The following is a 26035-nucleotide window of genomic DNA, read 5'->3' as shown; positions in this document are numbered from 1 at the left end:
GGAGTGGGAGAAGAAATGAAGACTTAGTCAAGGAAGGCCTCTTGGAGGAGATGTGCCTTCAGTAAGAGTTTGAAGGTGGGGCGAGTGATTGTCAATAGGAAGAGGGAGAGCATTCCAGGCCAGAAGTAGGATATGGGTGCGAAGCTGACGGTAACATACCTAAAATCAAGGTACGGTGAGTAGGTTGGTATTAGAGGGGTGAATTGTGTGGGCCGGGTTGTAGTAGGAGAGCAGCGAGGTAAGGCAGGAGGGGGCAAGGTGGCTGAGTGCTTTAAAGCCGATGCTAAGTTTCCAATGACAGCTTGGAACTGGTGTGAGGCAATACACAGAAATGGCTTTGAGAATATTTTATTACTATCTGCTTAACTGCATTTCAGCAAAATGATTACAGAAATAGAATACGATTAAAGATGCAGCACTGCCCATTGACGATATACCATCATAAAAAAGGTTATAATTCATGAGCGCATTCTCTAGGTAGAAGTATAATTCAATCATTTCAAAACAAATAAGCTTTCATCTCATGCATTGATTCTTAAATTTTTACAGCTCACTGTATTTTGCATCCCTGTAAACACAAAGATCAATCTGATGAAGAGTTCTACACAAGGCATAAATATGCTATAATTCTTTTCGACTCCAAATTAAGTCAGCTCTGGATCCATTCCTATCTTGCACCTCCAAGGAGTACCTATTTAAAATTAGTGCAATATATCACTGAGGTACAGCCAAAAAGACAAACCTTTTACAAATTTGGATTTGTCATCCCAATTCCTTGGCATTCAATAATGTAAGTTTCTTGAGAAGAATCATCTTCGTCTTCTGATTTGTTAATAGTAAACTTAGCCTGAAACAAGAAAAGACATCTTTTTAAAAAATAAAAAATTAAATACCCTGAATAATATATGTAGTGTTTTCAGTTATGATTTCTTATGCTGCATTAAATGTTAATTCCTACCGACACTATAGGGTGTGAGTCTCATTTTGTTGATAAAGGAACAGAGGCACCAGTAAATCAAATGCTTATCAAGAGTCAATCATATTTGTTAAGCACTTTCTGTGTGCAGAGCACTGTACAACACAAAACCTGCATGACTTATCCTGATGTTCTGTGTTTGGTCAACTCAGCTTCTCTGGCCAAATATATAATAAGCCAGCTTTATAATTGTGTCAAGCTTAATCAAATGACAAAAACACTTGTCATTTGTATTGATGGCTGTCAAAATGCTGTCAGATTAAAATTTTTTAAAATGAAGAGACTGGCAGCTGTCAAACATTGAGGTTCTACATAGTTGAAGAGGGAATCTTAGCGTTTAAATTATTAAGAGCTGACAAAGAAGGAATAAATGTATATCCACTTAATATACTGTAGGCTGTCCTGAGGGAGGATGGATGTGTGTGTGTTGGGGGGGGGAGTATGTGGGCATGGGTGTGCTTGGAGAAGACAGCCTGTCCTTAGAAGCTGTGTTCTAAAAGAGGAGAAAATGGACTACTGAGGAGTTACACCTCAGCCTGTGAAGTCCAGGAAACTGAACACAAACACCTAAAAAAGTCCCGGTAGCACATGGGGAAGCTTTATGGGCCCTTTGGGTATTTGTGTGGCAAAGAGCAAACTGTGTAGAAAGCTGGTGGGTGAGACAGCCAGGGCTTGCTACACTAACTCCTATTTCAAGAGGAAGCTGATAGAATGGTGGGCTCCCTCCCTCCACCATGCTCACTCGCTTAAATATTCTTTTTTTCCTCTCTGTCTCTCCTCCCGCCCACCCCCCTGGCCACACTTTGTGGGCTCACTTTGTCAGTGAAGCCTGCAACTTCTTTCCTTAGTGAACTCTATCTGTAGCAGAATTTGGATGTTAGGGAGAGGCACTGACTGGGGAGTTTTAGGGTTTAGGGACTTTAGGGTTCCATCCTTAGTGGGACTTTGGATACCACAACAGACCTCCAGGGCCACAACTAGAGCTCTGTGTGGAACGAGTGCGGAATCGGACTCCACAACTTGGAGCTTGTTCAAAACCTGAGTTAATGAAGTTTCCAAGGAGCAGCCTCTAATCTCTGTTTGGGATCAGAAGTGCCAATTTTTCAGTGAGTGCTGGGATGAAATGAGGGTGGGGATTTTAGTGGGGAGGGGGAATGAAGACTGAGTGGGGACAGACTTCAAGGAGCTAACGAGGCCAGAAAGTCACTACACTGGGGCTTTTCAACCCTGACTGGAGACGCAAAAGATCTATCAGTGAGCAAGGCTGGGAACTCTGTGAAGTAGGACTTGGTCAACAACTACCAGAGAGAATTAAGTCTTTAATTTTCCTCACTTTCACGTGGGTGATAGTGAAGAAGGATGGGCCGTGACCCGGAACTCTGTTCCGGGGCCACTGGATGTAGCGATGGGGAATTGTGCCTATGTGAATCTGGGCACTGGCCATCTCAAAGCCAAAACGCTATCTGTGACTTAACTTAGCAGCATGGCTCAGTGGAAAGAGCCCGGGCTTGGGAGTCAGAGGTCATCATCAATCATATTTATTGAGTGCTTACTGTGTGCAGAGCACTGTACTAAGCGCTTGGAGATGACTAAGCGCATGACTAAGGTCATGGAGAAGCAGCATGGCTCAGTGGAAAGAGCCTGGGCTTTGAAGTCAGAGGTCATGGGTTCAAATCACAGCTCCACCAACTGTCAGCTGTGTGACTTTGGGCAAGTCACTTAACTTCTCTGTGCCTCAGTTACCTCATCTGTTAAATGGGGATTAAAGCTGTGAGCTCCCGGTGGGACAACCTGATCACCTTATAACCTCCCCAGCGCTTAGAACAGTGCTTTGCACATAGTAAGCACTTAACAAATACCACCATTATTTATTATTATGAGTTGCCGACTTGTACTTCCCAAGCGCTTAGTACAGTGTCTGCACACAGGATGCGCTCAATTAATACAATTGAATGAATGGGTTCTAATCCCAGCTCCGCCGCTCGTCAGCTGTGTGGCTTTGAGCAAGTCACTTAACTTCCTGTGCCTCAGTTACCTCATCTGTAAAATGGGGATTAAGTATGTGAGCCCCAAGTGGGACAACCTGATCACCTTGTATCCCCTCCAGCGCTTAGAACAGTGCTTGGCACATAGTAGCCCTTAACAAATACCATTATCATTATTATTATTATTATTATTCTCTGGCCGGGGGTGGGATGGAGATGGAAAGATAGGTATGGGGGATGGAAGGGGTGTAGACTGAGCAAGCAGAGGACAGAAGGCGGGACAGCCCACGCCACAGGTAATAAATTCCTGTCGCCTCTGACCTTCTGGGCAGCGGACCGAGATGTGCAGCAGCAGCCCACGTGTCCCCCTTGCCCAGAGCGCAAGACGCCCGCTCTGCAACCAGAACCAGCGCACTGAGGAAAGGGCGGCCAAATGTTCACGGGTGGGAGCCAAGTGCTTCATGACAAGCAGGGAACGCAGAAGTCGATTCCTCCTCAAGTGGGAAGTGCACGTGGGCGAGAGCTGGCCGCCTCACCAAGTGTGGGTAATCAATCAATCAATCAATCGTATTTATTGAGCGCTTACTGTGTGCAGAGCACTGTACTAAGCACTTGGGAAGTACAAGTTGGCAACATCTAGAGACAGTCCCTACCCAACAGTGGGCTCACAGTCTAGAAGGGGGAGACAGACAACAAAACCAAACATACTAACAAAATAAAATAAATACAATAGATACGTACAAGTAAAATAAATAGAGTAATAAATACGTACAAACATATATACATATATACAGGTGCGGTGGGGAAGGGAAGGAGGTAAAACGGGGGGGATGGAGAGGGGGACGAGGGGGAGAGGAAGGAAGGGGCTCAGTCTGGGAAGGCCTCCGGTAATGCATAAATGGATTCCTCCCGAGTGGGAAGTGCACGTGGGTGAGAGCCAGCCACCTCACCAAGTGCAAACATATAAGAGAAATTCCTCCTGGGTGGGACCTGGGGGTTCTGCCATGTGCGAGTAACATATAAGTATATTCCTCTCATTAGGGAAGCCCTAGTATCACTAAATAATAATGATGGTATTTGTTAAGTGCTTACTGTATGCCATGCACTGTTCTAAGTGCTGGATTAAATAACTATATTCCTCCCGATAGGGAAGTTCAATTCACCGCAGCCAAAATAATCAAATAATTCAATTTGCCTTGCAGAATAAATTTTGTATTATTTGTATCTGTACTCAGGCTTTCTGTCCCCAGTCTCTCTCTCTCTCGCCATACCAATTCCCGAACGAACCCGTCCCTGGGTGACGGGTGACAGGAATGAAGTAAAATTTTAGAAGAAAATAAAACGTCAGAATTTCACCAATGGTTTATTTCACAATTTGGAAGCGCACTGCAGAGAACCCGCATAAATTTAAAAAATGAACTCAAAAAGCAGAAGCTATTTAAAAACCATGTCCATAGATAATCTCTTTTCCTATTGTTTGACTCTCTCCAGAAGGTTATTTCCGTGAAAACAGATGTATGACCTTATTTTCTTTGCAAAATCGCCTCCACTGCACAATCCCCCATCTCAATTTTTGAGGAAATGAAAGATGGTTTCAATAGGCAGTGATAGTGCTGCAAACGGGGGTAGGAAGAGGTGCAGGGTCACAGCATGGCTGGGATGGGCTTCTGCCACGATAGTCTCTTTTTTGAAACGTGCACACATACTAGGGTAGGATGAAAGGCAGGGTTGCAGTGTGGCAGCCAGAGGCAAGCCGGAAAAGGATAAGTGAAAGGGAGGCTACTGTAATTCAAGAAGTGGCTATTGTACGTAATAACTTTCCCTTCCTTCCCCCCTTCTTGCCTCTTCCTTTATTATCCTTCTCTTTTTTCTCCTGCTCCCATTATTGCTACATTTAATTTCCTATGTAATAGCCCCTACCCTGTTTTGGGATGACAAAAATTATGCAAAAAGCAGGGCAATTATGCTAGTTAATAAGACTGCTATTTTCTTATTAATACGCCCCAAGCACTATCCTGAAGTCAGCCATTTCATTTGATTTCTACTGACCTTTGTTAGCTGCTCGGCAAAATGTATCGCGGTTTGTGTGTGGAGTGTGATTGGTCCTGTCTTGATTCTCGAGACCCCACTGGCCAACGCCATGAAAATAATCAACTAGAGAAACAAACAAAACATCGTTCCCAGTTAAGCAGTCCTACGTTAAAACTTCTACTTATCTAAACAGCTACTAAAAAGTGCTAAAGGAAAAATCAAATAAGAAAAATGATTTCCCTTGAAGTGTCCTTACCTGGTCTTGCAAATACTCATCCACAGCACCACCATGTCTAAGATTACTTAGTAGCATCTCTGCAGCTTCAATTCCAACCCTGTCAGCTTGCACACCTGGAACAGAAGGGCAGACAAATGAAGCACTAAGAAAAAAAATCCTAACACATTACTGAGACTTTGGTGCCCTATAATTCGCCTAAATTCAGTGTACTACAAGGGTTTGTCCCCCCACTTGACCTGGAACTCTGCAAACCTCTTTCCTCAACTTAATCAACAATATTTAATCGAGTGTCAGCAAAATGCTTGAGAGAATACAACAGAAACATGACAAGAGATTGCTGCCCTAAAGAATTTACAACCTTCTGGGATGGGCTATGGGCAGAGAACGTTTCTGCGAATTATGTTGTATTGAATTCTGTTGTACTGTTCTTGCCCAAGCGCTTAGTACAGTATTCCCCACATAGTAAGTGTTCAATAAATACCACTGATTGATTGACTGATGGACAGACAAAAATTATTTCCAAGTAGGGGGAGCAAAAGGAAAGAATATACGAGCAACTTCAAGAGAAGCAGCATGGCGTTTTGAATAGAGCACAAGCCTGGGAGTTAGAAAGTCATGGGTTCTAATCCCAGCTGCACCACTTGTCTGCTGTGTGGCCTTGGGCAAGTCACTTAAATTCTCTGGGCTTCAGTTACCTCATCTGGGAAATGGGGATTGAGACTGTGAGCCCCACGTGGGACAGGGACTGTGTCCAACCCGATCTGCTTGGATCCACCCCAGCGCTTAGTACAGTACCTGACACATAGTAAGCCCTTAACAAACACCATCATTATTTAAAACTATACCAGGCAAAAGGAGCTATTTACATAATATGCACACCAAAATATACATGAATACATGAGAGCTGAGGACAGAAATGAAATATATAAGAGCTAAGGATGGTTTGGAAATGATTGATGGGTATTGTGAATTGAGGGGTTTTTTAATCAAATCAATAGCATTTATTGAGCACTTACTGGGTATACAGCATGGTGCTAGATGCTTGGGAGAATACAACAGAGTGGGTAGACATATAGAGGATGAAACCCCTGGAACAGAAGGAGCGAGGAGGGTTTTGAAGGAGGGATCCCTGATCTGACAGATTTGAGAGGGGCTAAGGTAGCGGTAACGTAAGGTAAGGCGAGGTACAGTTAGAAGTTTGGAGGAGCACTGAGTGCAAGCGGGGGAAAGTGCCGGGAAACTGATCCGACGGCTTTACAACTGCTTCACCTGAAAAGTTAAGGCCACACTCTACCTAGAAGGAACCTTACAATAAGGAGAAAATATCATAATAATAATGGCTTTGTGAAGCGCTTACTATGTGCAAAGCACTGTTCTAAGCGCTGGGGAGGTTACAAGGTGATCAGGTTGTCCCACGTGGGGCTCAGTCTTAATCCCCATTTTACAGATGAGGGAACTGAGACCCAGAGAATTTAACTGACTCGCCCGAAGTCACACAGCTGACAAGTGGCAGAGCTGGGATTAGAACCCACGACCTCTGACTCCCAAGCCCGGGCTCTTTTCACTGAGCCACGCTGATTGAGCTGGCCCAGGAGAACTGCAATAAGTACAATTACTTCTCCCTAAAACATCAAGGTGCTCCGTGACTCACCAAGCTTTATTTTAAAGATTCTTATATGCTCTGCACACAATAGATGGTCAATGAATATTACCAATTAACTTTAATCTAGGACTCATAACAAATACCCAGATATTTTTTCTAGAACTCGCCGCAGAAGTTTTGAAAGTCTGAATGATAATAATAATGATGGTATTTGTTACGGACTTATGTGTCAGGCACTGTACTAAGCATTGGGGTGGATACAAGAATATCAGGTTGGACACCAGTCCTCGTCTCATGTGGGGCTCACAGTCTCAATCCTCAGAGGTAACTGAGGCCCAGAGAAGCAGGGTGGCTCAGTGGAAAGAGCACGGGCTTTGGAGTCAGAGGTCATGGGTTCAAATCCTGGCTCCGCCAATTGTCAGCTGTGTGGCTTTGGGCAAGTCACTTAACTTCTCTGGGCCTCAGTTACCTCATCTGTAAAATGGGGATGAAGACTGTGAGCCCCACGTGGGACAACTTAATCACCTTGTATCCTCCCCAGCGCTGTGCACATAGTAAGCGCTTAACAAATGCCACCATTAAGTGACTTGCCCAAGGTCACACAGCAGACAAGTGGTAGAGCTGGGATTAGAACTCATGACCTTCTGACTCCCAGACGCATGCTGCTTCTCATGTTAGTCTGAGGGTGTACATCTAGATGTTTCTCTCCAATTTATTTTGAGTGCAATTTCTAAAACAGAATGAGTCTTTCAGAGGTACCGGTATTTCAAAATAGTCCTATAATCTATTTGCCCTAGACTGATTGGCTTTAATTGTAAATTGGCTATGAGTGAAAAGGTCCTTTAAGGAAAGAGAACATGGGTAGTTTCATTAATATTAAAATCTGGAAATTCAGAGCCCACATTGTTCCCCTGAAAAAGCAATGACTTTGAAATAGTAAACACTACTAAATCTTACAGCTTGTGTAGACTTTTTAATTGGCATCATGAGGGGAAAAAAGATTTAAAAAGGAAATGTAACTCAAATATGGAACTGTTAATCACTGTTTCACCCACTGTACCTATAACTTTTAGCCTTTTTTTAACTTTATCTTTTCCCACTTAATTGACAAAAAACCTGTTTTTCAAATAATTTCATATTTTAGAAAAAAATTCGATAAATCCTAAAATGTTGGTAGTACCACAGCAGAGGAAAATAAATGCTCCCTGTTTTGGGAATTTTCCCCTAATTAAAATTCAAGCAATACAAATCTTGAATGAGCAAAGAAAAGTAAAGGTATCACGATACGACAAATTCATTGAATTTAGATATTCTTGGTGAATACACTAAGGGTAATGGTCACGAAATAAAGAGCACATTTGAGAAAATACTTTTTTATTTTGGCAATGATAATACTGCAGAAGACACAATGAGGGTCAGAAGACAAACATATTCAACAACTTATGATCACTTTAATCATTTGCTGCATTCAAAATCACAAATATGCATATTTAATGAGTCAGGAGAAGAGGGAGATTTCCTAATTTTTGTTCTTTCTTAGGGAGCATGTGGAGGGCATCAGTCAGTATGAGGCGATGATGATAATGGCATTTGTTAAGCGCTTACTACGTGCAAAGCACTGTTCTAAGCGCTGGTGAGGATACAAGGTGATCAGGTTGTCCCACGTGGGGCTCACAGTCTTAATCCCATTTTACAGTTGGGGTAACTGAGGCACAGAGAAGTGAAGTGACTTGCCCAAAGTCACACAGCTGACAATTGGCAGAGCCGGGATTTGAACCCATGACCTCTGACTCCAAAGCCCGGGCTCTTTCCACTGAGCCACGCTGCTTCTCAATGAATTCCAAAGAGAGTGGAGAAAAATACATAAATACATTTTCTAATGTAAATGTAATATGCATTTTTATGAAGAGAGAGTAAGCTCTGCTTAAAAAAAGGAAACTGCCTAAACCTTAAGTTTAGTTAACTAAACCTAAACCTCAAGTTAGTAACAAATTCCTTAACCACGGATTCAATTTTAACTCCACTAGATTATGCATCTGCTGATTTAAATTGATCTAAGATAAACTGATTTTAAAAGGATGAGCCTAAGAGAAAAATACTTAAAATGATTTCTTAGTAGACAGGCACTTTGGGAGGAGCATTAGTCTTTTCGAATCAAAACTCATTGAGTGCACTGATCAATCAATCAATCAATCGTATTTATTGAGCGCTTACTACGTGCAGAGCACTGTACTAAGCGCTTGGGAAGTACAAATTGGCAACATATAGAGACAGTCCCTACCCACCAGTGGGCTCACAGTCTAAAAGGGGGAGACAGATGAAGCGGGTGTGTGTGAGACTGAATTTGAAGATAATGCTACATCTAGCAGCAGTGCTTTAAATCTCTTCCTAGTGATCTAAATGAGCTGAGGGACTTTGGGAGCAGCAGTCATTACTAGGGCTTTGGTAACTTCAGGTAGAGAGAGAACTGGGTTCACCACTTGGAAACACCAACTCATTCTTACCTCTTTTACCAAGTGCTGATCCAGCAAACAGACAGCCTGTTGACGTCTCAGCAATAATGCTACGTGGAAAAACAACATAATGAGTCAGTATCCCTCTGTATCTCTCATACCTAAATACCCTCTAAATCATTTACATAACTAAAACCCGGATCACAGTGATTGCTAACTAGGCACAATCAGACTCAACTAGAGTTTAAGGGTAAAAAAAGGGTATGTGTTCCAGATATGGCTGCTGAAACAGTGGTAAATATTTCATACACTGAAAAGGTAGATTCACTGAGGACATAAAAAGACAATAGCGCAAGTGGCTCTCACCACAGGTACTAATATCCTTAAGATACTTCTGATCAGGAAAGTCACAGCTAAACTCTAATTGGAATCTATCAAAGGATTATATGACCCCTATAGTTCAAATCTCAGTTGAAAAAAAAAAGACTCCCCACAACATAAAAAAGTATCTTGGGATCAAGTCAAAGTGACACCATTTCACTGTTAAGAGCTCCATAAAAGATACGCTAGCAGTCTCAAAGTGACTTTTACATAGAGGAATATATATTTTACATATGATCCTATATCCTAATGACATTTACTTTCCACCCATAACTAGAGAACCCACCCCCCAACAAAAATCCCAGAGATATCAGAGTTTAAATATGGAGATCGACTTTCAACTTCAAAAGCATCAATTACAGGAATATACTGAAGATCCCACACCAATACCTTTTCCACTGGGTGACTGGAATGGTTCTGTTTTCCCTCTCCAAAATGTCTTGGGCATCTTTAACATTTATGAATTAATAGGTACGGAAAAGTAGTTTCTGAAATTTCCCAGAAAAGCAGAACTGAGAGCCAGACTGACTGATTAGCAACAGACTCATCCTGAAAAGCATAATCCCTTGTAAGAAATCGGAGGTAAAGTCCGAAAAGGATGTCAAATGCAAAAATCCAAAAAGGCCCCGGTTAACTGAGTTGTCAACTACCTTACCTATCCCATGGCTTTAGCACACTAGCAGAGTCCTTTTTGTAACTATCCATCTCATAACATTCATTCATTCAATCATATTCATTGAGCGCTTACTGTGTGCAGAGCACTGTACTACGCGCTTGGGAAGTACAAGTTGGCAACATATAGAGACGGTCCCTACCCAACAGCTGGCTCACAGTCTAGGAAGGGTGAGACAGATACCAAACAAAATATATTAACAAAATAAAATAAATAGAATAGTAAATATGTACAAGTAAAATAGAGTAATAAATCTGTACAAACATATATACAGGTGCTGTGGGGAGGGGAAGGAGGTAGGGCGGGGGGAGGGGAGGGGGAGAGGAAGGAGGGGGCTCAGTGTGGGAAGGCCTCCTGGAGGAGGTGAGCTCTCAGTAGGGCTTTGAAGGGAGGAAGAGAGCGAGCTTGGCGGATGTGCGGAGGGAGGGCATTCCAGGCCAGGGGGATGACGTGGGCCGGGGGTCGACGGTGGGACAGGCAAGAAGGAGGCACAGTGAGGTTAGCGGCAGAGGAGCGGAGGGTGCGGGCTGGGCTGTAGAAGGAAAGAAGGGAGGTGAGGTAGGAGGGGGCGAGGTGATGGACAGCCTTGAAGCCGAGAGCGAGGGGAGGGTGATTACTTTCGACAGTCTAAACTAATGACGTGGGAAGAGTTTGTAGGGTCTTGTCTCACATTATTCCATTTCCATTGCCAAAGGCTTGGTCTTTAGGTTCCTGAACAGGCTGGATGTTAACGTACAGATCCCTGACTTCTTTTCTGATGCATCTCACTGCTGCTGCCGCCATATCTTTTGCTATCTGATTTGGTAAGACAGAAAGGCAACTGTTACAGTAAAGTTGAAATAAATCACTGATTAGTTTGACAATCATTTTCAGTCCACAAAGGTTAAATCGATCATAACTTTTCTATAAATTACGTAGAAATGCTGAGCTCAAGTCAAACTTTTAAAAATTGGCTATCATTTGATGGGTAAGAGAATAAAAAGTAAATACCATAATAATACAGGGGCAGGGGGAGCCAAAAAATGTGTTTCAAGAATATTTTGGCCACTTACTTTTAAAGGCAGAACACCAGCAACAAAAGTTCTTCCATATATCTTTGTCACAGTGCCACGGTCAGTTATATTTATTGCATTCAACTGTTTAACCGGTGACATTCGAATAATCACTTCGCCACCCCCCTTGGGATAGTAGCCCCTAGGAAAAGTATATAAATGGATCAAGGACATGACAAAATCAAAATACGGTAATATTACTACGATTACAGTGAGAGATTTAGAATATACACTGTTCACTGACACAATCAAAAAGCAGTATCAAAATGTCAAAGCACCAAGTGGAGAGGCCTAGGTGATGTTCATTTTTACTCTCCTAAGAGAACACTAAAAATGAGCGTTATTCTGGACCACACTCTCCAAAATCTACTCACCAACTCAGGGATGGCATATGTATTACCATAGTAGTGCCACAGTGAATGAATGGACTAATACCATGCAAGATTTGACTGACAGGGGAAAAATAACTTCTTTATCCCTTATCAATTCCACCTATTAACCCCTGCAGCATGAATATGAAGAAAAATGCCCCATATCACTTTAATGGGGCAGTAAAAGTTTCATGTGACTGTCCCTCAATGTGGAATCAGTCAATCAATGATACTCATTGTGCGCTTACTAGGCGCAGAGCCCTGTACTAACTGCTTGGGAGAGTACAATACAATAAAATTAGTGCACACCTTCCCTGCCCATAATAAGCTTACAGTCTAGAGGGGAAGCCTTACTTTTTGGTTCTATTTCAGAAAAATGCAAATGGTGTGCACTTGAGGTCCTAAAAAATACTGGTTTAGTTCGAAATCCCCTAGCTCTTGCATGGAAGCTCTTTCTCACTGATAGCTTAGACTGACTATATGACAGCACATCATTCTTAGATTTGGTGTTGTTGCCCATAGGACAGCTGGCCACAGCAGGGCAAGAGGAAGAAGATGCAGCTGAAGCACCCAACCCCCCACTTTTACCAGCCCAACAGTTGAATACAGAGGGAGGGAGAGAGGGAGGGAGGCAGAGAGAAAGAGAGAGAGAGAGAGAGAAAGAGAGGGGGTGGAGGGAGAGGCAGAATGAGGTAGGTAAGGGAGTGTGTGAACACGCATGAAAAAAACAGTATTTGTGTCTCTCCCTTTCCTGCCTTTCTCCCCACATCCCAGTATTAAAAATCCTCCCATAAACACTGAATCTGAAAGAAAATGATACAAATTGTTCATTCCCTTTTGTTCTAAGAACAGTTACACCATTAACTTTTCAGAGAATGCATGAATTTGCATTTTTTATGGAATTTGTTAAGTGCTTACTATGTGGTAGATGCCATACTGAGTGCTGGGGTAAATACAAGCTGATTGAGTTGGACACCACCCAGTCCCACATGGCACTCAAAGTCTTAATTCCCATTTTACAGATGAGGTGACTCAGGCACAGGAAAGTTAAGTGACTCGTCCAAGGTCACACAGCAAAGTGGCCAAGCTGGGATTAATAATAATTATGGTATGTGTTAAGCGCTTAGTAAGTGCCAACCACTGTTCTAAGCGCTACCCAGGTCCTTCTAACAATCCCAAGCCCATGCTCTAGCCACTAGGGCAACGCTGCTTCTCAAAAAGGGTGACCCCTTCTAGACTGTGAGCCCACTTTTGGGTAGGGACTGTCTCTATATGTTGCCAACTTGTACTTCCCAAGCGCTTAGTACAGTGCTCTGCACACAGTAAGCGCTCAATAAGTATGATTGATTGATTGACTGATCGAATTAATCAGTCAATTGTATTTATTAAGCCTTTACTGTGTGCACAGCACTGCACTAAGCACTTGGAAGAGTACAGTATAATGGAGTTGGTAGACCCATTCCCTGCTCACAAGGAACTTACAGAATGCATAACCACCAATCTGATATCTGTGAAATCAATCTGTGAAATCACAGTCTTTTAGACCGTGAGACCGCTGTTGGGTAGGGACTGTCTCTATATGTTGCCAATTTGTACTTCCCAAGCGCTTAGTACAGTGCTCTGCACATAGTAAGCGCTCAATAAATATAATTGATGATGATGATGATGATGATATACCGGATTTTTGACAAACAAAAGCTTGTGCGATCTTTAGGCAGGCTGTCCCTGGATAGCAACACCCCAAAATCTTTGTATATACACTTTTCTGAAATGCACCCGAACAGTATAGCACGTTGGCACAAAGGCCCTTCTTTTTCCCACATGATCTCTTCCACAAAGACCAACCTCCAATACAAGACATATGTTACAAAGGCTACTTGGACAGACAACTTACCTCATTTTAATATCACAGGTAAACTTGAACCCAAATTTTTCAACAATCGGCTTGAAGACCTGAAAAACCGACACATTTTGCATTAACCTCTGGATCTGGGTAATGTTAACACCCAAGATGCTAAACACTATTTCAGTTCAGATCCCTCACCTGTACCAATCCAAGATCAATACTTTCTATACCCAGAGTTAATGACCTGTTTTACATTTTAAATAATTTTCTCCAGTTCAGTGCACTCAACATTAAAGTTTCACAAAGAGAAACAGCAGTTTAGATACTGAAGAACCACTACCAAGATTAAAGAAAGACTCAGTCTGAACAGCGGGCTTGGCACAATGCAAAAATGAGGTAAAAGGACATATATAGGCTAGGTCAGTAAAGTAAAAACAACCTTAAACAATAAGTGATATTTACCAAGCGCTTAATGAGTGAGGAGAGTACCGTATTTAAATAAAACACTGAACAAACGGACAGTCTGCCCGCCCATATGATGTTCTTTGCCAGCAAAAAAATGATCTTTACCATTACTGTATAGTCAATTTGTGGGGCCATTTCAGCATTCGTCCCTCCTTTCAAATACAGCTGTGACGGGGAAGCCGCGAACAGAACACAGGGCATTGAGACCTGCATCAACAGACACACACTCCTAAAGTGGGGGTGAAAACAGCCCATTCCATTAGCTCTTGTTTTCATTATTTTCACTATTTTCTCAGTTCATTAAGGCTATCGCATACAGCGTCATCAGTGGAAGCATAATTTACCAGCCAACTGAAAAATAAAGTGTAAAATTTTAAACTCGTGAATTTCTGAGTGATAGATTTTTAAATACTCCACGATCTTGAACATGATGAAATTCTATAAATTTAACTGCAGTAACAAACACTTTTTACGAAGGGCCTTTTTTTAAAAAATTGAGGACATTTTTTCTGTTTTTTTTTTTTTAAAGAATCCCTGTCCTTTCCCACAGAGATCACAATATACTTCAGTTTACTTCGGGGGAAAAAATGTATTAGGTAGTCTCCTTTCCCACTCTCCTGCTTTGTCTCTAAGCGCTTTAAAATTTAAAAGTGGAATTTAACGCAATTCTTCCAGTGATTTTACTTGGGGAAAAATGCCACCCAAACCTATCTCACACACTGTCTTTATTCTTGGAAAATAGCACTTTGAAAAACAGCCAGGCAGAATCACTGATTGGAACCTCAGTGTCATCGAGTCCATGGGCTCCAAACTCTAGACCCTCTGGCACCTGACAGTTGGTCTATCCACTTGCTATTTAAATCATTTTTAGAGGGCTGGGTAGTAATGTTATTTTTTTTTCTAAAGGGAAGCAGTGTGGCCTAGTGGATATAGAGCACGGGCCTGAGAATCAGGAGGACCTGGGTTCTAATCCCAGCTCTGCCAACTGTCTGCTGTGTGACCTTGGGCAAATCATCTCATCTGTAAAATGGTGGTTAAGGCTGTGAACCCTCTGTAGGACATGGATTGCGTCCAAACTGATTAGTCTGTATCTAACCGGCTCTTAGAACAATGCCTGGCACATTGTAAGTGCTTAACAACATATAGGATCTATGTGGCACAGCACACGCTAGTAGACATTTGGGAGACTACAACAGAGATAGAAGACCTGATCCCTGCCCACAGAGAAGAAACATGATCTAATGGATAGAGCAAGGGACTGGAATTCAGGAGATCTGGGCCAAATCCCAGGCTGGGTGGCCAGGGACAAGTCACTTAAAGAGAAGCAGCGTGGCTCAGTGGAAAGAGCACAGGCCTGGAAGCCAGAGGTCATGGGTTCTAATCCCGACCCTGCCACTTGTCAGCTGTGTGACTTTGGGCAAGTCACAACTTCTCTGTGCCTCGTTTACCTCATCTGTAAAATGGGGATGAAGACCGTGAGCCCCACGTGAGACAACCTGATCACCTTGTATCCCCCCGCCCAGCGCTCAGAACAGTGCTACGCACATAGTAAGCACTTAACAAATGCCATCATCATTTAACTTCTGTGCCTCAGTTTCCTCATTTGCAAAATGGGGATAAGATACTTGTTCTCCCCCACCCCTTAGACTGTGAATTCCATGTGGGACAGGAACGGTGTCCAATCTGATTATCCTGATTCTCCCTTCTTTGCATCTTTCCCCTCCTTTGCTTCTCCCACCTCCCCTTTCTATCTACCACGACTACTCCAGTTACATTATTTCCTCATGCTTCTTTCCACTCTGTAAGCTCCACTTTCCATAACCCTGCTTGAACTGTATTGTACTTTCCAAGCGCTTAGTACACTGCTCTGCACACAGGAAGCGCTCAGTAGATATGATTGAATGAATGAAACTATTTTTGATCATCAATTGTATTTACTGAATGCTTATTATATGCACAGCCCTGTACTAAGCAATTGGGAGAGTACAATACAACAGAATTAGCGGACATGTTTCCTGATCATAACGAGCTTACGCTCTGAAGTCAAATGGCCTAATATAACTATGTATAGAATGGCGGTGGCTGGGGAGAGACATTTGGAAGCAGCCACAAGGACGGATGCACCTGTTTTTCCAGCTTCTGTCACTGCTGTGTGGGATGGATTCCCTCTATGCTGCACTGGTCGCCACCTCTTCCCACTGGATCCAGGCAGGCTGAGTGGCACTGGCAAGCCACGTCAAAAAAACCCGCACAAAATTTTGGGAAGACCGCTCTACTTTAATACAGATATCATTCCATTCTTTCATCCAATAATTTTAGATTTGATCCTAAAAACAACTCTCCAATGAAATAAGGGAAGTCGAACATGAAAAGCAATGGAACCAGAGGGGCTATATTTGATTTAACCCATTTTTCCATTTTCAGAGAAAACGTTTCTTCTTCAGGGCTAAAATTGGCTACCATGCAATATGCAAGTACACACAAAGACATACCCTGCTGTCTTGGTATCTGCTGTGTGAGTCCCACCCTTGATCTTTCCAGGTGTAAAGGTTATTTCCGTTGAGCCGATTTCTGCTCCCTCCAGGTGCCCCTCACATAAATCTCGAACCATTTCCAGTCCAGAGAGGTGTTGAGGCCTTCAGGTCATAAATAATGCTGCATCAAAACGTGTGCTTTCAAACTGCCCGTACCCCACGATATGTCACACGATAATGAACTAAGATGACAAAGCAGTGTCCAAATTCAACATGCACATATTCAGAATTCCAGCTATTCCTCCACCACTCCCACAATAATATATAATATATAATTATATTATTATTACATATAATATATAATATATAATAATAATAATAATAATATATAATAATATATACAGTAATAGAGTAATTAGAGAAGCAGCATGGCTCAGTGGAAAGAGCCCGGGCTTTGGAGTCAGAGGTCATGGGTTCAAATCCCGGCTCCGCCAATTGTCAGCTGTGTGACCTTGGGCAAGTCACTTCACTTCTCTGGGCCTCAGTGACCTCATCTGTAAAATGGGGATTGACCATGAGCCCCCCGTGGGACAACCTGATCACCTTGTAACCTCCCCAGTGCTTAGAACAGTGCTTTGCACATAGGAAGCGCTTAATAAATGCTATCATTATTATTATTATTAATGACGCACTGAAATCGATGCAGAATTTTCATCTCCACACTGATCTTTAAGGCCTCTTTTGGCCTTTCAAGTTCCCCTGTTCTTCATCTTTAAATTGGAAATAATTACGTTCTCCCTTACCTCCTTTGCTAAAGGCCCCAAAGACTGGGGTACAGCCCTGCAGATGGACCAGATAACCTTTTACGGTCTCTTTCGTCCATTTGATTCTATGATGACGATGAAATCTACAGCTGGTGACTCTAACTGTAGAATAAGGGCCACGGTGTGCCTGCTTTGTCATGCTTTGTCAATTTGTACTTCCCAAGCGCTTAGTACAGTGCTCTGCACATAGTAAGTGCTCAATAAATACGATTGATGATGATGATGCGACACTTACTCCAGGAAAGAGTCCTATGCTGCTCTAAATCTGCTGCTGGAAGACTGGACCACTGTAATATGCTGCTAACAGCTGTGTGAACTTCTGTACTCTAGGATGCTAAAGGACTGAGAAAAATTACAATAATAAATGGGCTCAAAGAATCCCTCCCTGAGGTCTCACTAAAGCTTGGCCTACTGCTGAATCCAGCCTGCACCTAAAGCTGCCCCTGGAGACATAAAAAAAGGATCTCTGTCTCCTCTCACCTCACTACCAGGGAGAGAAACCCAGGGGACACCAACAAAAACGGGGAGGGCCATGGCGTAGTGGATAGAGCATGGTCCTGGGAGTCAGAAGGTTATGGGTTCTAGTCCTGGCTCTGCCACTTGTCTACTGTGTGACCGTGGACAAATCACCTCACTTCCTCTGTGCCTCAGTTCCCTCATCTGTAAAATAGGGACTGAGGCTGTGAGCCCCACTTGGGACAAGGACTGTGTCCAACCCCATTTGTTTGTAAAAATAATAGTTATGGTATTTGCTAAGCATTTACTATGTGCCAAGCACTTTTTAAGCATTTGTACCCACCCCAGCAGCTTGGCACAGTGCCTGGCACATAGTAAGCACTTAACAAATGCCATAGTAATAATAATGATTATTATTAAGTCCTTCCGCCAGACAGGCCTGACAAGGCGCCCTCCTGATCAGTCCTGATTCCAAGTGGGCATTCAGGCCCCACATCCAGGCTGGCATAATGGAAAAAGCCAGGGACTGGGAATCAAAAGGTTATGGGCTCTAATCTCGCCTCCACTACTTAATAATAACAATAATGATGATGGTATTTGTTAAGCACTTACTAGGTGCCAGGCACTGTTCTAAGCGCTGGGGTAGATACAAGTTAATCAGGTTGGACACTGTTCCAGATGGGGCTCACACTCTTAATCCCCATTTTACAAGGGAGGTAACTGAGACCGAGAGAAGTGAAGTGACTTGCCCAGGGTCACCCCGCAGACACGTGGCAGAGCTGGGATTACAACCCGCGTCCTCTGAGTCCCAGGCCCGGGCTCTTGCCCATAGCCACGAGCGTGGGTTCAGGTTGTCAGCTGTGTGACTTTGGGCAGGTCACTTAACTTCTCCGTGTCTCAGTGACCTCATCCGTAAAATGGGGATGAAGACTGCGAGCCCTTCGTGGGACAACCTGATTCCCATGTAGAACAGTGGCACATAGTCAGCATTGAACAAACAATAATACCAACATTATTATTATTATTACTATTATTATTCTGCCGCACTGGCTGTTCACCAGGTCACTGGGATGGTCTGCTGTGTGACCTTGGACGAGTCACTTCGCTTCTAGACCTCAGTTCCTGAGACTGTGAGCCCCACATGGGACAACCTGATGACCTTGTATCTACCCCAGCGCTTAGCACAGTGCCTGGCACACAGTATGTGCTTAACAAATGCTATCATCATCGTCCTCCCAATCGTCCTCCGTCCTTGGCCCTCTTGGTCGGGGTCACCTGAGGCCGGGGCTGCTCCTGCCGGCTCGGATCTTCCGGACCCTCAGGGGGAGGCCCAGGAGGCAGCTGAGTGCTGTGGACACCCGCAGGATCTGGCCGCCCTGCAGACGGGCGGGGACGGACACAGGGAGAGAGGGAGAGATACAGACAGACAGACATTCATTCAGTTATTCATTCAATCGTATTTATTGAGCGCTTCCTGTGGGCAGAGCACTGGACTAAGCACTTGGAAAGTACAATTCTGTAATAGACAATCCCTACCCAAGAATGGCCTCACAGTATTGAAACGGGGGCGGGGGGAGCCCTCTGAGAGAACAGTAATAATAATAATAATGATGGCATTTGTTAAGTACTTACTATGTGTGAAGCACTGCTCTAAGCCCTCGGGGGGATTATACAGGGTGATCAGGTTGTCCCACGTGGGCCTCACAGTCTTCATCCCCACTTTACAGATGAGGGAACTGAGGCACAGAGAAGTGAAATGACTTGCCCAGAGTCACACAGCTGACAAGCGGTGGGGTCGGGATTAGAACCCATGACCTCTGAGCCCGGGCTCTTTCCAAGAGAATCAGCGTGTCTTAGTGGCAAGAGCCCGGACTTGGGAGTCAGAGGTCGTGGGTTCAAACCCCCGCTACGCCACTTGTCATCATCATCATCAATCGTATTTATTGAGCGCTTACTGTGTGCACAGCACTGTAGTAAGCGCTTGGGAAGTACAAGTTTGCAACATATAGAGACAGTCCCTACCCAACAGTGGGCTCACTTGTCTGCTGTATGACTTTGGGCAAGTCACTTCATTTCTCTGTGCCTCAGTTCCCTCATCTGTAAAATGGGGATGAAGACTGTGAGCCCCATGTGGGACAACCTCATGACCTTGTATCTACCCCAGTGCTTAGAACAGTGCTTGGCACATGGTAAGCGCTGAACAAATACCATCAGCAGCATCAGGCAGCATGGCTTAGTGGCAAGAGCCCGGGCTTGGGAGTCAGAGGTCGTGGGTTCGAATCCAGGCTCCACCAATTGTCAGCTGTGTGACATTGGGCAAGTCACTTCACTTCTCTGGGCCTCAATTACCTCATCTGTAAAATGGGGGTGAAGACTATGAGCCCTGCATGGGACAACCTGATCACCTTGTATCCCCCTCAGCGCTTAGAACAGTGCTTGGCACATAGTAAGTGCTTAATACCATTGTTATTATTATTATTACTGTGCACCTATCCCAGCGCTTAGAACAGTGCTTGGCACATACTAAGCACTTAACAAATACCATCATTATTGCAATTATATATTACTATAATATAATAATATAACATAATATATATTATAATTATTCTATAATTATAATTACAATTTTTTTACTTGCTTAGTAGTGCATCTGTTGAAGAGTCCATTGCCATTGCCTCGGCCTCTTCTAGACTGTGAGCCCGCTGTTGGGTGGGGACCGTCTCTATATGTTGCCAACTTGAACAACCCAAGCGCTTAGTACAGTGCTCTGCACACTGGATGAATGAATGAATGACAGCAGCTGGGTGTAGTGGATAAAGCACAGACTTGGGAATCGGGATGTCATGGGTTCTAATCCCGGCTCCATCAATCAATCAATCGCATTTATTGAGCGCTTACTGTGTGCAGAGCACTGTACTAAGTGCTTGGGAAGTACAAGTGGGAAAGCACATTAAAACGAAAAGCTTCTTAAAATAGTTAGTTCTCCTATAAATATGAGGGTTGTGGAAGACTCTCACATCACAGAAAACAGCTGTAGCACCTTCACTGCACACGGGCATCCATACATTTATTCTGCTGCCCCTTTACTCTCTCCCCCTTCTCTCCATACATTTATTCTCTCCCCCTTTTAGACTGTGAGCCCACTGTTGGGTAGGGACTGTCTCTATATGTTGCCAACTTGGACTTCCCAAGCGCTTAGTATAGTGCTCTGCACACAGTAAGCGCTCAATAAATACAATTGATGATGATGATGCCGCTTCACATTAGGTAGACAGACATGTGTAGTCAAAAGACCCTTCCCTAATTCTCCGTTAACACTCTGTCCAAAACTTTTATAACAGGACTGACTGAAGGATTGTTTAAGAGTCCAACCTAAACTCCCTTAGAGTACATTTTAGAACACATAACAAAACGAAACATGGGTGGTTAAAATAGTTCTCTAACGGGACCAAAAAGGCACTGCAGTTAAAGTGGTGGCCAGAGATTTTGGGAAGTGAGGCCCATCTGTTATCTTTTCCACCAGCCATCTCTCATGTCATTTTAGATTGTGAGCCCACTGTTGGGTAGGGACTGTCTCTAGATGTTGCCAACTTGTACTTCCCAAGCGCTTAGTCCAGTGCTCTGCACACAGGAAGCGCTCAATAAATACGATTGATGATGATGTCCCTGAGACCCTAGGGTGTGGGCAAAACAGAGCCGGCGAGAAAGCAGCTGACCCCAGGCTAGACCCATTTCCCCGGCTGGCCCCACATACAACAGGCCTGCAGGGAAATTAATGCATCACTTGTCTGGTGTGTGGCCTTGGGCAAGTCACTTCACCTCTCTGGGCCTCGGTTACTTTTTCTGGAAAATGGGGATGAAGACTGGGAGTCCCACGTGGGGCAACCTGATCACCTTGCGTCTACCCCAGCGCTTGGCACATAGTAAGCGCTGAAGAAATACCCTCATCATCATCATCACCATCAGGCAGCATCATGAGAAGCAGAGTGGCTCAGTGGAAAGAGCATGGGCTTTGGAGTCAGCAGTCGGGGGTTCGAATCCCAACTCCACCCCATGTCTGCTGTGTGACCTTGGGCAAGTCACTTCACTTCTCTGAGCCTCAGTTACCTCGTCTGTAAAATGGGGATGAAGACTGTGAGCCCCACGTGGGACAACCTGATCACCTTGTAAATTCCCAAGCGCTTAGAACAGTGCTCTGCACATAGTAAGCGCTTAATAAATGCCATTATTATTATTATTATTATTACTCACCCCTTCCATGACCCCGCCATCGACCTCCGCCCGCTGGGTCGCCATGGCAACCGGAACTGGCTGAAGGCCGCTGTACCAGCAAACCAGCCGCGCTGCAAACGCGTCAGCGCGCAGGCGCAGGAGCACAGCCCCGGTCACGCACCCTACACTGCGCAGGCGCATGAGCACAGCCCGGCCACGCCCCCAACACAGCGCAGGCGCAAGAGCCCAGCCCGGCCACGCCCCCGACACGGCGCAGGCGCAAGAGCCCAGCCCGGCCACGCCCCCAACACGGCGCGGGCGCAAGAGCCCAGCCCGGCCACGCCCCCGTCACCGCGCAGGCGCAGGAATACAGTCCGCCCATGCCCCCGTCACAGCGCAGGCGCAGACGCCCGCCCCAGTCTTCAGCCCCGCCCCTTGGCTACGGCCCCCGCCCCTTAATTGCGCATGCGCAGACACCAGGCCCCGTTCCCTGGCCTCGGATCAAGGAGCCGAGCGGGGAAACCGAGGGTTTTTTTAAAAAAATAATTATTATTTTTAAAATAATTTTAATACAAGAATTTATTCATTCATTCACTCATTCATTCAATCGTATTTGCTGAGCGTTTACTGAGTGCAGAGCACTGTTCTAAGCGCTTGGAAAGTACAAAAACAGCAATAAATAATATCAATAAATTCATAATAATGTTATTTAATAATAATAATGGTATTTGTGAAGCGCTTACTATGTGCAAAGCACTGTCTCCGCCTTCTAGACTGTGAGCCCACTGTATTTGCTGAGTGCAGGGCACTGTTCTAAGTGCTTGGAAAGTACAATACAGCAATAAATAATATCAATTAATTAATAATAATGTCATTTAATAATAATGGTATTTGTGAAGCGCTTACTATGTGAAAAGCACTGTCTCCGCCTTCTAGACTGTGAGCCCACTGTAGTTGCTGAGCGTTTACTGAGTGCAGAGCACTGTTCTAAGCGCTTGGAAAGTACAATACAGCAATAAATAATATCAATAAATTAATTATAATGTCACTTAATAATAATGGTATTTGTGAAGCGCTTACTATGTGCAAAGCACTGTCTCCGCCTTCTAGACTGTGAGCCCACTGTATTTGCTGAGCGTTTACTGAGTGCAGAGCACTGTTCTAAGCGCTTGGAAAGTACAAAACAGCAATAAATAATATCAATAAATTCATAATAATGTCATTTAATAATAATAATGGTATTTGTGAAGCGCTTACTATGTGCAAAGCACTGTCTCTGCCTTCTAGACTGTGAGCCCACTGTATTTGCTGAGCGTTTACTGAGTGCAGAGCACTGTTCTAAGCGCTTGGAAAGTACAAAACAGCAATAAATAATATCAATAAATTCATAATAATGTCATTTAATAATAATAATGGTATTTGTGAAGCGCTTACTATGTGCAAAGCACTGTCTCCGCCTTCTAGACTGTGAGCCCACTGTATTTGCTGAGTGTTTACTGAGTGCAGGGCACTGTTCTAAGCGCTTGGAAAGTACAATACAGCAATAAATAATATCAATAAATTCGTAATAATGTCATTTAATAATAATAATGGTATTTGTGAAGCGCTTACTATGTGCAAAGCACTGTCTCCGCCTTCTAGACTGTGAGCCCACTGTATTTGCTGAACGTTTACTGAGTGCAGGGCACTGTTCTAAGCTCTTGGAAAGTACAATACAGCAATAAATAATATCAATTAATTAATAATAATGTTATTTAATAATAATGGTATTTGTGAAGCGCTTACTATGTGCAAGGCACTGTCTCCGCCTTCTAGACTGTGAGCCCACTGTTGGGTAGGGACTGTCTCTATATGTTGCCAACTTGGACTTCCCAAGCGCTTAGTACAGTGCTCTGCACACAGTAAGCGATCAATAAATACGATTGAATGAATGAATAAAAAGATGATCAGGTGGTCCCACGTGGGGCTCACACTCTTAATCACCATTTTACAGATGAGGGAACTGAGGCACAGATAATAATAAGTATAATAATACCATTTATTAAGCGCTTACTATGTGCAAAGCACTGTTCTAAGCGCTGGGGAGGTCTAAGGTGATCAGGTGGTCCCACGTGGGGCTCACACTCTTAATCCCCATTTTACAGATGAGGGAACTGAGGCCCAGGGAACTGAAGTGACTTGCCCAAAGTCACCCAGCTGACAAGTGGCGGAGCTGGAATTAGAACCCACGACCTCTGACTCCCAAGCCGGGCTCCCGCTTACTATGTGTCGAGCACTGTTCAAAGCACTGGTAGATACAAAGTTACGATAAAGAGAGACAATTCCTGCCTACAACAGGTTTACAGTCTTAATAGTAATAATGATGGTATGATAATAATAATGATGGTGTAGTAGGCTGATCACCTTGTATCCTCCCTAGCGCTTAGAACAGCGCTTTGCACAAAGTGCTTAATAAATGCCATTATTATTATTATTATTAAAGAGCACGGCCAGTTGTCTGCTCTGTGCCTCAGTTACCTCATCTGTAAAACGGAGATTAACACTATGAGCCCCATGTGGGACAACCTCATTACCTTGCGCTTACCCCAGAGTAAGCGCTTAACAGATACCATTATTATTTCAAGCAAATCGAATTGGACACAATCCCCATTTCACAGATGAGGTAACTGAGGCACAAAAAAGTGAAATGACTTGCCCAAGGTCACTCAACAGACAAGTGGCAGAGCCAGGAACAGAACCTATGGCCTTCTGACTCCCAGGGCCGGGCTCTATCCACTAGGCCATGCTGCTTCTTTATGGTATTTGTTAAGCGCTTTCTGTATGCGTACACTAAGTGCAGGGATTGTCTGATTCATTCGTTCAGTTGTATTTATTGAGCGCTCACTGTGCGCAGAGCACTGGACTAATAATAATAATGGCATTTATTAAGCGCTTACTATGTGCAAAGCACTGTTCCAAGCGCTGGGGAGGTTACAAGGTGATTAGGTTGTCCCACGGGGGGCCCCACAGTCTTCATCCCCATTTTACAGATGAGGTCACAGAGGCACAGAGAAGTTAAGTGACTTGTCCAAAGTCACACAGCTGAGCATTGGCAGAGCCGGGATTTGAACCCATGACCTCTGACTCCAAAGCCCAGGCTCTTTCCACTGAGTCACGCTGCTTCTCGCCTAAGCGCTTGGAAAGTACAATTCAGCAACATATAGGGACGGTCCCTACCCAACAACAGGCTCACAGTCTAGAATTTGATGTTAAATTGTACTTTCCAAGCGCTTAGTCCAGTGCTCTGCAAACAGTAAGCGCTCAATCAATACGACTGAATAAGTACGATTGAATTCAATCGTATTGATTGAGCGCAGAGCACTGGACTAAGCACTTGGGAAGTCCAAGTTGGCAACATCTAGAGACGGCCCCTACCCAACAGCGGGCTCACAGTCTACAAGGGGGAGACAGACGACAGAACAAAACATATTAACAAAGTAAAATAAATAGAATAAATATGTACAAATAAAATAAATAAATAAATAGAGTAAGGGGGAGGGGAGGGGGGAGGGGGGGCTGAAGGGGGGGAGGGGGAGGGGGAGGGGGAGGGGGGAGGAAGGGGAGGAAGGGGGGAGGAGGAGGTGGCTCGTTTCCTCTCTTCTGATTGGTGGCTCCAGGGGAGGCACGTTTCCTCTCTCCTGATTGGTGGCTACGGGGTAGGCTCGTTTCCTCTCTTCTGATTGGTGGCTCCAGGGGAGGCACGTTTCCTCTCTCCTGATTGGTGGCTACGGGGTAGGCTCGTTTCCTCTCTTCTGATTGGTGGTCCGGGGGGGGGGGGGGGGGGGAGGAGGAGGAAGAAGAGGAAGAGGAAGAGGAGGAGGAAGAAGAAGAAGAAGAAGAAGAAGAAGAAGAAGAAGCAGCTCGTTTCCCCTCTCCTGATTGGTGGCTCCAAGGGAGGCACGTTTCCTCTCTCCTGATTGGTGGCTCCGGGGAGGCTCGTTTCCTCTCTTCTGATT

At 44.2% G+C, this 26035-nt stretch overlaps 1 protein-coding gene across 1 annotated transcript; it reads right to left on the bottom strand.

The window, feature by feature from the left end:
• Window positions 1-329: 329 nt before the first annotated feature.
• Window positions 330-22182, bottom strand: RTCA (RNA 3'-terminal phosphate cyclase). The gene is made up of 11 exons (XM_038745810.1): window positions 22080-22182; window positions 19104-19204; window positions 16567-16710; window positions 14180-14303; window positions 13658-13716; window positions 11393-11534; window positions 11011-11135; window positions 9338-9396; window positions 5249-5343; window positions 5011-5115; window positions 330-847 (listed from the first exon to the last, which is right to left on the bottom strand). The coding sequence occupies exons 1-11, from the start codon at window positions 22122-22124 to the stop codon at window positions 746-748; spliced, it is 1101 nt and encodes a 366-aa protein (XP_038601738.1). The 5' UTR covers window positions 22125-22182; the 3' UTR covers window positions 330-745.
• Window positions 22183-26035: the final 3853 nt, after the last annotated feature.

This window comes from Tachyglossus aculeatus, chromosome 4, assembly GCF_015852505.1.
Source record: "Tachyglossus aculeatus isolate mTacAcu1 chromosome 4, mTacAcu1.pri, whole genome shotgun sequence".
In the NCBI taxonomy this organism is placed as follows: Eukaryota; Metazoa; Chordata; class Mammalia; order Monotremata; family Tachyglossidae; genus Tachyglossus; species Tachyglossus aculeatus.
This window is presented reverse-complemented; position numbering and strand designations above follow the sequence as displayed.

What these genes read in the sequence shown, in the direction of transcription:
- RTCA (XM_038745810.1), bottom strand. Translation starts at nt 22,124, where the DNA reads ATGGCGACCCAGCGGGCGGAGGTCGATGGCGGGGTCATGGAAGGG. An exon ending in AGGAGCAGCCCCGGCCTCAG is followed by an intron (nt 16,711 to 19,103) that starts GTGACCCCGACC and finishes TATGACCTGAAG; the next exon opens with GCCTCAACACCTCTCTGGAC. An exon ending in CTGGTGTTCTGCCTTTAAAA is followed by an intron (nt 11,136 to 11,392) that starts GTAAGTGGCCAA and finishes TTACCAAATCAG; the next exon opens with ATAGCAAAAGATATGGCGGC.